Source organism: Coregonus clupeaformis, chromosome 1 (assembly GCF_020615455.1).
Source record: "Coregonus clupeaformis isolate EN_2021a chromosome 1, ASM2061545v1, whole genome shotgun sequence".
NCBI lineage: Eukaryota > Metazoa > Chordata > Actinopteri > Salmoniformes > Salmonidae > Coregonus > Coregonus clupeaformis.
The window spans coordinates 67,243,667-67,259,886 of NC_059192.1; the positions used below are offsets into that span (position 1 = coordinate 67,243,667).

The 16,220-nt window shown below is 43.7% G+C and overlaps 1 protein-coding gene across 2 annotated transcripts in view; it reads right to left on the reverse strand.

The window, feature by feature from the left end:
* Nucleotides 1-442: 442 nt before the first annotated feature.
* The window catches only part of taok2b (TAO kinase 2b), a 71,657-nt gene continuing 55,879 nt past the window's right edge, over nt 443-16,220 (reverse strand). For both annotated transcript variants that reach the window (XM_041884656.2, XM_041884649.2), the window contains 3 exons: nt 10,922-11,134; nt 9,137-9,319; nt 443-1,330 (listed from right to left, as the gene is read on the reverse strand). In XM_041884656.2, the coding sequence (XP_041740590.1) occupies nt 443-1,330; nt 9,137-9,319; nt 10,922-11,134 (1,284 nt within the window). The remainder of the gene's footprint in view (nt 1,331-9,136; nt 9,320-10,921; nt 11,135-16,220) is intronic.

Consider the following 16,220-nt stretch of genomic DNA (forward strand, 5'->3'; position numbering starts at 1 on the left):
AATTTTTACTAGGATTAAATGTCAGGAATTGTGAAAAACTGAGTTTAAATGTATTTGGCTAAGGTGTATGTAAACTTCCGACTTCAACTGTACATACATTCACATTCAGGTCTGTTGTTTTTATCTCTTCCCTTTCCATGCACTTTCCCACCTATTCTCTTGCTTCCTCCATTCCAATATAGAACATCATAGAAGAAGACATGGCTACCTCCACCTTTCTCTGCCTGAAGAGCAACCCTCAAACTGACCCCTACCCCCCCTCCCTTCCCCTGCCTCACCTAAGAAAAAAGTGAACAGACACCACCCACTCTGCATCCCTTTCCCTCACCCACTTCAATGGTAAGACAGGTAGCTACATTCCCAGTCAAAGTGAAAACCACCCGTCTACCCCCCCCCCGCCCGCTCTCTCTCAGGTGAACACCCTCCACCGCCTCCCCCCTCTTTAGGAGTAGGAGAGGTGGGAGCCGTTGGAGATGTGCGAGGTGACCGAGGTGCTGCGGCTCAGCACCCCATCGCCTCCACCCGCCCCGCCGGGTCCCCCTCCGGATGCCGTCCTCCTCAGCGGCTGGGGGCTGTTCCTCAGGGCCATGAGGCTGGGACCGCCCCTGACGACCAGCCCCCCGCCATACACCCCTCCCTGCGAGGAGGGCCCCGAGATAGAGGGGGGCGTGGGGGGCGGCGGCGGCAGCAGGGCCAGGGACTGAGAGGAGGAGCGAGAGGGCAGGTTGTGGGAGAAGGGGTGGGGGTGCTGCGGGTGGGCCAGGTCGCCGCCGCCTCGGACCCCGGCCCACTCCCTGTCCCTCTCCTTCTCCCGCTCCCTCTCTCTATCCCTTTCCCGCTCCCGGTAGAGCTGGGGCGTGCTTTGGTGGTGGTAGTGCTGCGGCAGGTGATGACGGTGGTGGTGTTGTTGGGAGGAGGAAGAGGAAGAAGAGGCTGACGAACGAGATGAAGGATGCACCTCCCTCCCATCCCTCCCCAGACCCAACCCCAGAGCCATGCCGTGAGAAGAAGAAGACTCCCCTCTGCTCCCCCCTCCACCACCCCCACCCCCTCCACCGCTACTACTGTTGTGGCTGCGGCGGGAGTGCGGCTGGGGCTGGGCGTGCATGCCATGGCTCCAGTGGCCCCCACCGGAGCGGAACCCTGGTGGGGCGTTGGTGTAGCCCTGCTTGGGGTAGGCCTCGCTGGGGATGCCCGTGAGGGCCATGTTGCTGAAACCCAGACGGAGGCTCTCAGAGTCAAAGGACTCGATCTCACAGGCCTGCCGCTCCAGGAGGGTGCGGATGCGCTCAGAGCGCTCATTCTGAAGAGACAGCATCTCCTCCTCAATCTGTGGGTAATAGGGGGAACAAGGTCACAGAACTGTTGAACGTGAGAAAACACTGATAAACACACAAATACAGACACACATTTGTTTTACTATCCTTGTGGGGACCAAACAATTGATTGTCATTCAAAATCCTATTTTCCCTAACCCCTAAACCTAAACTTAACCCTAACCTTAATCTGAAACCCCTAAACCTAACTCCTAATCCTAATTGTAACCCTAACCCTAGCCCCTAAGCCTAAAATAGTACACTGCTCAAAAAAATAAAGGGAACACTTAAACAACACAATGTAACTCCAAGTCATTCACACTTCTGTGAAATCAAACTGTCCACTTAGGAAGCAACACTGATTGACAATACATTTCACATGCTGTTGTGCAAATAGAATAGACAACAGGTGGAAATTATAGGCAATTAGCAAGACACCCCCAATAAAAGACTGGTTTTGCAGGTGGTGACCACAGACCACTTCTCAGTTCCTATGCTTCCTGGCTGATGTTTTGGTCACTTTTGAATGCTGGCGGTGCTTTCACTCTAGTGGTAGCATGAGACGGAGTCTACAACCCACACAAGTGGCTCAGGTAGTGCAGCTCATCCAGGATGGCACATCAATGCGAGCTGTGGCAAGAAGGTTTGCTGTGTCTGTCAGCGTAGTGTCCAGAGCATGGAGGCGCTACCAGGAGACAGGCCAGTACATCAGGAGACGTGGTGGAGGCCGTAGGAGGGCAACAACCCAGCAGCAGGACTGCTACCTCCACCTTTGTGCAAGGAGGAGCACTGCCAGAGCCCTGCAAAATGACCTCCAGCAGGCCACAAATGTGCATGTGTCTGCTCAGACGGTCAGAAACAGACTCCATGAGGGTGGTATGAGGGCCCGACGTCCACAGGTGGGGGTTGTGCTTACAGCCCAACACCGTGCAGGACGTTTGGCATTTGCCAGAGAACACCAAGATTGGCAAATTCGCCACTGGCGCCCTGTGCTCTTCACAGATGAAAGCACCTGTTCACACTGAGCACATGTGACAGACGTGACAGAGTCTGGAACGCCGTGGAGAATGTTCTGCTGCCTGCAACATCCTCCAGCATGACCGGTTTGGTGGTCTGTCAGTCATGGTGTGGGGTGGCATTTCTTTGGAGGGCCGCACAGCCCTCCATGTGCTTGCCAGAGGTAGCCTGACTGCCATTAGGTACCGAGATGAGATCCTCAGACCCCTTGTGAGACCATATGCTGGTGCGGTTGGCCCTGGGTTCCTCCTAATGCAAGACAATGCTAGACCTCATGTGGCTGGAGTGTGTCAGCAGTTCCTGCAAGAGGAAGGCATTGATGCTATGGACCGCCCGTTCCCCAGACCTGAATCCAATTGAGCACATCTGAGACATCATGTCTCGCTCCATCCACCAACGCCACGTTGCACCACAGACTGTCCAGGAGGTGGCGGATGCTTCACCTCATCAGGAGCATGCCCAGGCGTTGTAGGGAGGTCATACAGGCACGTGGAGGCCACACACACTACTGAGCCTCATTTTGACTTGTTTTAAGGAAATTACATCAAAGTTGGATCAGCCTGTAGTGTGGTTTTCCACTTTAATTTTGAGGGTGACTCCAAATCCAGACCTCCATGGGTTGATCAATTTGATTTCCATTGATAATGTTTGTGTGATTTTGTTGTCAGCACATTCAACTATGTAAAGAAAAAAGTATTTAATAAGATTATTTCATTCATTCAGATCTAGGATGTGTTATTTTAGTGTTCCCTTAATTTTTTTGAGCAGTGTATTTTTCTTTGTGGGGACCGGCGAAATATCCCCAGTAGTCCGAACTTTCGTTTTTTTTTTTACTATCCTTGTGAGGACTTCTGGTCCCCACAAGGATAGTAAAACCAAAAAAAACACACACGCACACACGCAAACAAACAAACACAGATGTCTTGGATGTTTGTAAAAACAAATCCAGGTTACGGTGCATTCAGAAAGTATTCAGACTCCTTGACTTTTTCCACATTTTGTTACGTTACAGCTTTATTCTAAAATTGATTAAATAAAACATTTTCCTCATCAATCTACACACAATATCCCATAATGACAAAGCGAAAACAGGTTTTTAGAATTTTTTGCAAATAAAATTAAAACAGAAATACATTATTTACATAAGTATTCAGACCCTTTGCTATGAGACTCGAAATTGAGCTCAGGTGCATCCTGTTTCCATTGATCATCCTTGAGATGTTGCTACAACTTGATTGGAGTCCACCTGTGGTAAATTCAATTGATTAGACATGATTTGGAAAGGCACACACCTGTCTATATAAGATCCCACAGTTGACAGTGCATGTCAGAGCAAAGCCACGAGGTCATAGGAATTGTCTGTAGAGTTCCGAGACAGGATTGTGTCGAGGCACAGATCTGGGGAAGGGTACCAAAACATTTCTGCAGCATTGAAGGTCCCCAAGAAGACAGTGGCCTCCATCATTCTTAAATGGAAGAAGTTTGGAAACACCAAGACTCTTCCTAGAGCTGACCACCTGGCCAAACTGAGCAATCGGGGGAGAAGGGCCTTGGTCAGGGAGGTGACCAAGAACCCAATGGTCACTCTGACAGAGCTCCAGAGTACCCCTGTGGAGATGGGAAAACCTTCCAGAAGGACAACCATCTCTGCAGCACTCCACCAATTAGGCCTTTATGGTAGAGTGGCCAGACGGAAGCCACTCCTCAGTAAAAGGCACATGAGAGCCTGCTTGGAGTTTGCCAAATCACTACCTAAGGTACTTCAACAGCGTACTGAGTAAAGGGTCTGAATACTTACATAAATTTGATATCAGTTTTGAATTTTGAATACATTTGCAAAATTCTAAAAACCTGTTTTTGCTTTGTCATTATGGGGTATTGTGTGTAGATGGGGCGGCAGGTAGCTTAGGGTTTAAGAGCGTTGTGCCAGTAACCGAAAGGTCGCTGGTTCTAATCCCCGAGCCGACTAGGTGGAAAATCTGTCGATGTGCCCTTGAGCAAGGCACTTAACCCTAATTTCTCCTGTAAGTCGCTCTGGATAAGAGCGTCTGCTAAATGACTAAAATGTAAATGTAGATTGATGAGGGGAAAAAAACAATTTAATTAATTAATAATTAAGGCTGTAATGTAACAAAATGTGGAAAAAGTCAAGGGGTCTGAATACTTTCCCAAAGCACTGTACATAATATGGAGCGATTTCAGTGCCAACAGAAATTATATTTTAATTGTATCATTTGTATTAGGATATAGAATTTTAATTTAATATTTTTGAATGTTTAATGCACAAATTGAATAATTGAATTCATACATTTAACTTGTATTTCATCATTTGAAACTGAATTGAATGAAATTGCATTCAGTTTTAAAATGAACATTTAATTTAATTGAATATTCAAATTCAATATTTATATTCAATATGGTACACTACATGATCAAAAGTATGTGGGTATGTGGACTGCTCGTCGAACATCTCATTCCAATATCATGGGTATTAATATGGAGTTGGTCCCACGTTGGCTGCTATAACAGCCTCCACTCTTCTCGGAAGGCTTTCCACTAGATGTTGGAACATTGCTGCGGGGACTTGCTTACATTCAGCCACAAGAACATTAGTGAGGTCGGGGACTGATGTTGGGCGATTAGGCCTGGCTCGCAGTCGGCGTTCCAATTCATCCCAAAGGTGTTCGATGGGGTTGAGGTCAGGACTCTGTAGGCCAGGCAAGTTCTTCCACACCGATCTTGACAAACCATTTCTGTATGGACCTCGCTTTGTGCACGGGGGCATTGTCATGCTGGAACAGGAAAGGGCCTTCCCCAAACTGTTGCCACAAAGTTGGAAGCACAGAATCGTCTAGAATGTTATTGTATGCTGTAGCGTTAAGATTTCCCTTCACTGGAACTAAGGGGCCTAGCCCGAACCATGAAAAACAGCCCCAGACCATTATTCCTCCTCCACCAAACTGTACAGTTGGCACTATGCATTGGGACAGGTAGCGTTCTCCTGGTATCCGCGAAACCCAGATTTGGCCGTTGGACTGGTGAAGTGTGATTTATCACTCCATAGAACCCGTTTCCACTGCTCCAGAGTCCAACGGCAGCAAGCTTTACACCACTCCAGCCGACACTTGGCAATGAGCATGATGATCTTAGGCTTGTGTGAGGCTGTTTGGCCATGGAAACCCATTTCATGAAGCTCCTGACGAACAGTTATTGTGCTGACATTGCTTCCCGAGGCAGTTTGGATCTCGGTAGTGAGCACACAGCCAAGACAACGCAGGAGTGGCTTCGGGACAAGTCTCTGAATGACCTTCAGTGGCCCATCCAACCTGACAGAGCTTGAGTGGCTCTGCAGAGAATGGGAGAAACTCCCCAAAGCTTGTAGCGTCATACCCAAGAAGACTCTAGCCTGTAATCGCTACCAAAGGTGCTTCAACAAAGTACTGAGTAAAGGGTCAGTATACTTATGTAAAGGTGATATGTCCATAAATATATTTTGTTGTTGTTGCATAAATGTCTAAAAACCTGTTTTTGCTTTGTCATTATGGGGTATTGTGTGTACATTGATGAGTTTATTTTTTTATTTTTTTTAGATCAATTTTAGAATAAGACTAACATAACAAAATGTGGAAAAAGTCAAGGGGTCTGAATACTTTCCGAATGCACTGCAATAGGCCATCATGGATTTTGGCCCAATAGGCCTGGCATATTACCTCTTTCAAGGAGCTTTCCGTTTTGATTGATAGGGTTATTTAACCTAAAATCCTTTAGTCCTACCTACAACAACAACAACAAAAAACGCATCCCTGCCCAGTCTGGCAAGAGTGGCCCGAAGTGTGTTTAGCATCCCTAGTGGCTCTGCAAGCGCTGAGAGGGTATTCTCGCATGAGCCTGAAGCCCAGACTCTGGCCAAACTCATGTTTCATAAATGAATTCAAAGGCACTGTAGATGGAGCCTAATAGGGCATTTTACATTTAATTTGTATTTAATTCTAAGTCACAGCCTATATGTGCAATTTATAGACTATAATGATTTAATACAACGAAATGTTGTACCTCTTAAATGTAAAGTCCCCATATTTGGGGACCCTATTAGATTTGTTTTATTAAATTCAGTCTGGTATGAGAACAGTAGCGCTTATCTGCAAAAGCAGGGTGTCTGCGGAAAGCAGTATCTTGGCTATTGATCGGTGCCTTCAAATCTTTCGTGTGACTTACTACCAAATTTGGGCATACGAATTTATTAGGGCAGGCCGAGCCAATGACCTCATTTCAAGATGGCTGCTACCTACATTCCGGTTAACGTTGTGAAGCATAAACGAAATAAACATGGAATACGTTGATACACACCGAAAGCCGGGACTCCACAGATCATGAGGATATCTTATTTGTCTGCCTGTGACCTACCGTTATTGATCACCAACCTCGAGAGTCAAAATGTTTATTTTACACAACATTTTCACCAAACAGCAAACATCTTACAAGGTAAGCTTTGATTTGGTCTGTGTTTGAGCTATAGCTACATGGGGGGTATCAAATTAATCCTTAGGTTGGTAGGAACAAATCTAGCCTATTGCAATGTTATCAGATGATGTATGACTTAATGGCAACATCGAATGTCCACCTAGTGACTATCTTTGCGCATAAAACATTTGATGTTGCCTGCTTACGCGCCGTAGGCATCCATTACACAGGGGATTGGCTACTATGGCACCTTGACAGTCTTGTTGCCAATGAGATAAGCTTTCCAGGGATATGCAGTTGACCTGGGTGGGACAAAGCAAGAGGCACATCCAGTGTGCAAAAACAGTGCAATTACCACATTTAGACACTTTGGAGAGGTTGAAAGGACACTTGAATGTACCCTGGATACCCCATAACACCACCACAATGTTTGAGTGAGGTTGATATGGTAGAAATTGTGTTTTTATACTGAACAAATGGCATTTAGTGATTGAAAATATGTAATAGCACTGGAAATTATCTAATTTACAGACATATGCCACTTTGGAGAGGTTTAGGGACACTTGTTAACGTCCCGTGACCACACCTGACACCACTTACTAAAACATCTGCCATTTCTAGTTGTTAGGTCTATCAATCCCTTTTTTTATATTGTTCACATGTTGTGGAAGCCATCTGATGTGTTTCCAGCTCTAGTCATCAATAATTCATTTATAGCTTGTCAATGAAAGATTACTTTCAAAATAACAAATCTGTTATTTTGTGTGTGCTTGATCTTGTGTATTCTGAACTATGTAACTCCTATCTGATCATTTTCTCATAATCTCACAGATGTCTTCTTTCCAAATATACCAAGTTTTTTATGTCAGAATCATGTGATTACACATGAATAGCAGTTACTTTTGGGTATGTCTATTTAGGCGGAAATCTACATTTTGCCATTACATAATATGCAGAGCGCTTAATGTCCCTGCCAGCCTAGTGTGTCGCACATGCAAAAAGCTTCACAATTTATGTATTTGCAGGCTATAGCCTTGAAATAATATTGACAAAATAATTCATTTTCACTCCTTCTTAGGCTACCTGTCTGGCTGCTGACCTATTTAGAGTGTTTATATGCTGTTTAATGTGACATGTGGCCTATTTGAAATGATGAGCGCTTCTTACAGTCACCTTTTCCTGTTTTCATTCAAATCATATGGTTTGGTTTCAATACTTCAAAACAAAATGGTACAGTAGGTCCAGATAGTCACAGAAATAGATGTGTGTTGGTTAAATTGTGATTTTAATGAATGGAGCGAATTTGGATGGCCGTTTTTTTTTCCTTTGAGCAAGGAGCAGTTTTTTGCGGAGCGGTTGGAAAGGACTTGGAGCAGGACGTGGAGTGCCGGAGCAGTGTGCAAGCTCCATGAGCGATGAGCTGGATTTCCGACCGCTCATCAACTCCGCTCACATACTCTGATTGAAACTTAATATTGAACTTGAATATTCAATTAAATTGAAATTGAATTTTTAAACTGAATGCAATATTCATTCAATTCAGTTTCAAATAATGAAAATACAAGTTCAATTTGTGCAGTACAAATTCAAAAATATTAAATAAAAATGCTATATCCTCATGCAAATAAAAATGATGGAATTCAAATACAATTTCTGTTGCCACTGAAAACGCTACATACAGTAGTTACATATCTGGCCCATTCCAAAAGTACAAAAATGTAATCACAAACCGGCCTAGGCACTCCTGTAGAACTGAGAGGATTGGATCTGAGAGGACTGGATAGATATAAGCATTCTGGTAATAGCCTCTGATTGGTTGCAATATTGCTTCCACCTATCCAATTCGGTCATATCTACAGGAGTGCCTAGAATGTAGTGGGGCTAGAGTTTGGTATAAATTCTTGGCATTTTTCAATGGGCCAGATATGTAATCTTGGATTTAGATTTTGGACAAACATCCAAGACATCTTTTAACATCCAAGACAAAAGTCCAGGGCTAGGTGGTCGATTTGTAATGAAACCATACTCTCTGTCAGTCCCAATTCGCTCCCTAACCCTTTGATGTGTGCAAATCTGTAAGGTGAAAGCTATATGGTGGAAGCTCCTCCACTTCACTGGTTATATCTATCCAGACCCCACATACATGCTAGGGTTAGGGCTAAGGGGAGGGATAGGGAGAGATTTGGGACCAGCTGTATCTCTCCACCCCTTGCTCCAGGGTGATGTTTCCCCTAGGTACAGATCTAGGATCAGTTTCCCCTCCCCGAACTCTAACCATTAGCGGGGGAAAGGCAAAACTGACCCCAGATCAGAGTTTAGGGGCAACTTCACCCTACACCTACCCTCTGCTCTAGCAGTGCCCGGCGGATGGACACCCTCTGCTCCAGGTCCTTGGCCTCCCGCTCATGCTGCGAGTCGGTGTGGATCTTGATCTTACTCTGGTAGGCGTTGAGCAGCTCCAACTCTTGCTGCAGCTGGATCCGCAGCACCTGATACTCCGCCTCCTGCGTCTCATCCAATCGGAGCTGGAGACAGTGGCAAATAAGGTGGGGCGTCAGCATAAAAATAGGTGGAGGAAGTGGAAAAGGGAGTTCCTCCCGTACTTAGGCATAGGGTGACAGAGGGACAGATCAGGGGATGTGGCGTATAGGAAGGGGATGTGTATCTTAGTGTGAGGGAGGTGTGTTAGTTACTAAATGGAAATGTTTTGGGTAAATATTATTGATGAGGTAGTGGTTTGCTCCGATTGAATGTGGTTGAGTGTGTGATGGTTGAGCGCCCCCCACTTCTTTCCATGAGTGTGTGATGGGGAAATAACAGTGTGGTATTGTGTGACATGAATAGGGTGTCGTAGTTTGTTTGATACATGCTGTGGTATTGATGATAGTGATACAGTAGAGATAGTATAGAAACAGTAGAGACTGTATAGAGCTGGGTATAGCTTGTAACAATGTGAATAGGCATTTGGCTAGTAGCCTACAAGTGGAGGAGTGTGGTGAGGATAGGGACAGGGGTGTGTGTGGCCTATGTGAGGTGTTACATGAGTACATGACATATGGCAGATCTGTGCCTGTGGATGTGAGGCGGTGCTATTCGGAGACACAAGAGATGTTATGTAACTTTCTGTGTGCCAGCAGATGTGGTGTCGTGTAGGGACAGAGAAAGGGGGTTTGGCTTACTTGAGTGTCTTGGACGTGTGTTGGTGCTACGTGAGGACCTAACAGATGCACGTAACTGGGGTCTGTTCAGGAGGGTGCAAAGCTGTGGAACGTTAAATAGAAATGTCATGAATAGAGCTGACAGGATTCCTTTTTCTTCATGTCAGAGAGGAGTATTTGTTCTCCATCATATATTTATATCTGAATATTCCACAACGTTGTGCCCTGCTGATTGTGGACCTGCTGTTCTAGTAGGTATGGGGTGTAACCAAAGATAGTGGATAAATGTCTTACTCAGGCAGTTTACCATTGGAAAACATTGTCAAGGTTCCGGTCTGTGTAAGTAGGCATTCCCTCTCTCGCGTGAGCATGCTTTGCTCGCGGTTCCTCCATAATCTCTGGCATGCTCACGCGAGAGAGGAAATGCCCACTTAAATAGACATATTTTTCAATGGGAAACTGTCCAATAACAGCTGGCTCTGGTATACTTATTAATTTTGCCAGTGAGATGTCTCGCTTTCTCTACCATCTCAGGTGCAACGTTGCAGATATAAATAGAATGAATAGAGCTGACACAATTCCCCTATTCTATCTGACCAAAATGTCTGTTCTATATGATACATTTCTATCTGAACGTTCTGTAACGCTACATCCTCTGAACAGGCCCATGTTGTGCCATGCAAGGACAGTCAGACCCAGGGCAGGGGGAATGGCATATTTTTTTAGAAGCGGTACTATTAGTCAACTACGGAGAGAAAGGGTGTAGCTTGCTAGCCAAGTGCCGAGAGGGTATCATAACACTTAAGTGAGGACAAAGAAAGCGGTGTGATGGTGTCAAGTCCGGGGACAGTCAGGAGTGCAGGCAGCTGGCTCGCATGCCCTCACATGCCCAGGCAGGGGTGGGTAAGGCGCTACGGTGGGTTGGTGGTGCGGTGCAAAGAGTGAACAACATATTCTTGCATTACTCACAGCCTGTGTGGACAGCATGTCATTGATGGAGTGGTCGTACTGCTCAGCCAGGATGGCCAGCTTACGTGTCTGCTCATCCTTCAGGCGCTTGAGCACCGCCTTGTGGTCCGACTTGGGCGTGTTCTCCAGCAAGTGGTTGCGCAGGGCCTTGTACTGGCGCGTCTGGATCTTGCACGTGTCCTGGAACTGACGCTTGATCTGGAGTTCTTTGGACTGGATGAGAGAGAGTGTGGCATGATGTACTACAGTACCCATAATGTTTTGTTTGTAACATATCAGGTTATCTTAGCCTCTTTCTCAATTTGTCTTTCTGTGATTCATCACATCCTATTTCCTTGCCTCCTTCTCAAATGTATTGTAATTCCTAGCTACCTCCCCTCTGACCTACTTCTCCAATGGGTTTTGAGAAGGAGGCAAGGACAGGATGTGAGGAATCGATGAAAGATGAATTGAGATAAAAGGCTTTGTAAAGATGTTCTGAGGCTAACGTAATGGTGTCCTGGTTGTCTCCTTAGCAATACAGAAAGAGAGAGCGAGACAACGGTTTTGGCTGATGTGCTTGAATGTGTTCTTTTGAATATGTGAAGATCCAATATGTGTATAGGCTATATAGGGCTGTGGAGTGTGCATTTGGATTTTTACGAGGTGGAAGTGACCCCACAATCACTTGCTTTTCCATGGTAGTTAAGAAATAAGTACATCTACTGAATGGCTGCCTACTGTATACCATGTCGCAACCCTTCCCCCCTGATTTAAATCCTATGTATGCATTGGTGGAGGCAGTATTGGGAAAAACTCCTTGTAATGTCTGACTGGGAATGAATGGAACAGTATCAAACAGAACGGTATCAAACATATGCAAATGAAAGTTGTACGTTCATAAATGGTTATTATCTATAATAGGACGTGCATTCCTCAATTATTTTTCAAATGGGGTGGGGCTGGGAGGCGGGGTATGTGTACAACCAATTCGTTATTCCTATTCACCATCAATTCAATAGGTGTTCTGTTCACTTATTGTGAGAAAGACAGTCATGTATTCCTACAAGACACCATGAGACATCAGTTGGATGAAAGTGGGGTCTTCTCATGAATATTTCGCATTACACTTACCTGCAATACATTTGACATTTTAGAGTAGTGAGTGAATACATTTTCATACTAGTCCTCCATGGGAATCAAACCCACAACCATGGCGTTGCAAGCTCCATGCTCTACCAACTGAGCTACACAGGACTACAACTTCTCATATCCGCTTAAGTTGTCAGACATTTCTTAAAATGTCCTTGAGGGTTAAGTCTGAGTATAATAAGTGACAACTTCAGCTGAAAAGGGCATTAGCTTGATCTTGCATCTCCTAGTCCTCACTCCATTCTAGGTACTGTATGCTCCATATCAAATCAGGATGTCCTGATTAATAATTTGGTCAACAAATTGATCATTGCCCACTGCTTCCTATTCCGATAAATACTGTTTAATAAATTTGTTGAATTTCAATTTATTTTCAGAATTGACTGCCTACCCCTAGTTGGCTCAAGGTATTGCTGATCACCAATGGCAAACCATAACCCAACTCCTATTGACTAACATTTTCGTAACCACTCCCCCACATAAGAATAAACAAAGTCACAATAAATGTCGGAAGTTTACATACACCTTAGCCAAATACATTTAAACTCAGTTTTTCACAAGTCCTGACATTTAATCCTAGTAAAAATCCCCTGTCTTAGGTCAGTTAGGATCACCACTTTATTTTAAGAATGTGAAATGTCAGAATAATAGTAGAGAGTGATTTATTTCAGCTTTTCTTTATTTCATCACATTCCCAGTGGGTCAGAAGTTTACATACACTCAATTAGTATTTGGTAGCATTGCCTTTATATTGTTTAACTTGGGTCAAACATTTTGTGTAGCCTTCCACAAGCTTCCCACAATAAGTTGGGTGAATTTTGGCCCATTCCTCCTGACAGAGCTGGTGTAACTGAGTCAGGTTTGTAGGCCTCCTTGCTCGCACACGCATTTTCAGTTCTGCCCACAGATTTTCTATAGGATTGAGGTCAGGGCTTTGTGATGGTCACTCCAATACCTTGACTTTGTTGTCCTTAAGCCATTTTGCCACAACTTTGGAAGTTTGCTTGGGGTCATTGTCCATTTGGAAGACCCATTTGCGACCAAGCTTTAACTTCCTGACTGATGTCTTGAGATGTTGCTTCAATATATCCACATAATTTTCCTTCCTCATGATGCCATCTATTTTGTAAAGTGCACCAGTCTCTCCTGCAGCAAAGCACCCCCACGGCATTATGCTGCTACCCTCGTGCTTCACGGTTGGGATGGTGTTCTTTGGCTTGCAATACCCCCCTTTTTCCTCCAAACATAACGATGGTCATTATGGCCAAACAGTTCTATTTTTGTTTCATCAGACCAGAGGACATTTCTCCAAAAAGTACTATATTTGTCCCCATGTGCAGTTGCAAACTGTAGTATGGCTTTTTTTATGGTGGTTTTGGAGCAGTGACTTCTTTTTTTTTTTTCCTTGCTGAGCGGCCTTTCAGGTTATGTCGATATAGGACTCGTTTTACTGTAGATACTTTTGTACCTGTTTCCTCCAGCATCTTCACAAGGTCCTTTGCTGTTGTTCTGGGATTTATTTGCACTTTTCGCACCAAAGTACATTCATCTCTAGGAGACAGAACGCGTCTCCTTCCTGAGCAGTATGACGGCTGCATGGTCCCATGGTGTTTATACTTGCGTACTATTGTTTGAACAGATGAACGTGGTACCTTAAAGCATTTGGAAATTGCTCCCAAGGATGAACCAGACTTGTGGTGGTCTACAATGTTTTTTCTGAGGTCTTGGATGATTTCTTTTGATTTTCCCATGATGTCAAGCAAAGAGGCACTGAGTTTGAAGGTAGGCCTTGAAATACAACCACAGGTACACCTCCAATTAATATGCCATTTAGCAGACGCTTTTATCCAAAGCGACTTACAGACATGTGCGCATACATTTTTACGTATGGGTGGTCCCGGGGATCGAACCCACTACCCCGGGGTTACAAGCGCCATGCTCTACCAATTGAGCTACAGAGGACCTATCAGAAGCATCTAAAGCCATAACATCATTTTCTGGAATTTTCCAAGCTCTTTAAAAAGGCACAGTCAACTTCTGACCCACTGGAATTGTGATACAGTGAATTATAAGTGAAATAATCTGTCTGTAAACAATTGTTGGAAAAATTACTTGTGTCATGCATAAAGTAGATGTCCTAACCGACTTGCCAAAACTATAGTTTGTTAACAAGAAATTTGTGGAGTGGTTGAAAAACAAGTTTTAATGACTCCAACCTAAGTGTACGTAAACTTCCGACTTCAACTGTATATTCTCAGTTCCAAATCGATCCCTAGCTCCTACTCCGTAGCCATTGTAGGTCTGAGGATAGGATAGATTGAAGCAATGTTGTAAAAACTCCATATTGCTTACATATATCCAATCCTCTCAGATCTAAATGGGTGCCTAAACCTAGGGTGTAAAGGCTAGGGTCGATTTGGAATTCAGATATACTGGGTGCGTCCCAATAATATCTCCTTTCTCCTGAAGTGTACACTCGTTCACTACTTCCCACAAATCTAAACGCATTGGATTGCAGGGTGGCATGGGATCAAGGGCATTTCCACCATATTTCTTATACTAGTAATTTACATTCAAATTACATCTACACTTTGGAAGAGAGGAGAGATAACTGGGACGTAGCAATGGTGTTAGAGCTGGGCAATATGGACAAAAAGCCATATCGTAATAAATTGCCTGAATTGATGCGATAATGATAAATAGAACCATACGTTTATAACAATGTGCACCACAGTAAAAAAATTAAAATAAAAGATCCTTTCAACTACTAGTTTGATGGTTGTAGCAATCCATTTTCCCATTAACAATCACCCATAATAGCAAACGTATTTAATTTCAAATCACATTTCTCTAATATAGGCAACTTATCGTAATGAACGATATCAGCAAAATGCCTGCGATAAGTGATCGATATGGTCGGTGTCGATAATTTTCAGTTTATCGTCCCAGCTCTACAAGGTGTTCCGTGCCAAAACTAAATTTGACTTCTTTTATTCATGTTGGAGGTGGATGCAGGGACAGGGAGAACAGAGGATGACAAAAATAAAAGTTATGTGATGACAAAATGAGTGAGGATGAATGTAAATCCGGAATACTTAACTTAGGTTCAACTATTTTTCTCCATGTTTGGTAAAAGACTGATGAACTGATTGAATGAATAAATAAAGATATGGAAATGATGGTAAATGATAACAATAAGGAAATAATGAAAACAAAGATGTAAATCATAAAAATGAACAAGACAAAATGATTAACAAAATAATAATTTATTTCTGTGTGGAGATAAAACCCCTGTAAATATGCCAAAATGCTGCGTATACTTACACACATACAATACACCACTCATGCACTCACAATAAGGATGAAATGCAAACAAAAAATGGCTGCCGAACACATTTACATTTTTGTCATCTAGCAGACGTTCTTATTCAGAGCGACTTACAGGAGCAATTAGGGTTAAGTGCCTTGCTCAACGGCACAGACAGATTTTTCACCTTGTCGGCTCAGGGATTTGAACCAGCGTTCTTTCGGTCACTGGCCCAACACACAGAATGCAGTACTAACCTTATAAATACTGCATATATTCAATATTCAAATAAACTCTGGAAATTCTAACACACAAACATAGAACAAAAGTAAACATACAAAAATAAGACAAATATACTGACACAGAAATAATTTGAAACCATAAATTACATTCACAAAATAACAAGGGGTGAAAAACTGCACACAAGATATGCCTATTTTTAAAGCCAGAATACAATGTAATATATATCACCCTTCAAAAAGGGGATTAGGGATTTGCCAACTCTCCCTCCAATGCAAGTCATCCAGAAAGCAACACCCTAGTTTTCTTTGTGTTAGAATACAGTGCAGGAGAGGGGGAGTGTGCCTCCTGCCGCGTCACACTCAATAATACCCTTCCACCTCAATGGCTCACCTGTAAAATGCAGGGGACTATTTTCTGGGTGACCTGCATTTAAAGTAGTATTCCTGCACTTCAAAGTACATTTCCCCTGACCTCCCAGGTAGATAGATATATTTTAATTAAGAATCTCTTCTTTGCAAACATTTTTCCTGAAATGTGTATCCTTCTAAATTAGCCCTCCATCTACCCTGGCTCTTCTTCAATAGCCAACTGCCCATTTAAACAACCGGTTGCAACTAA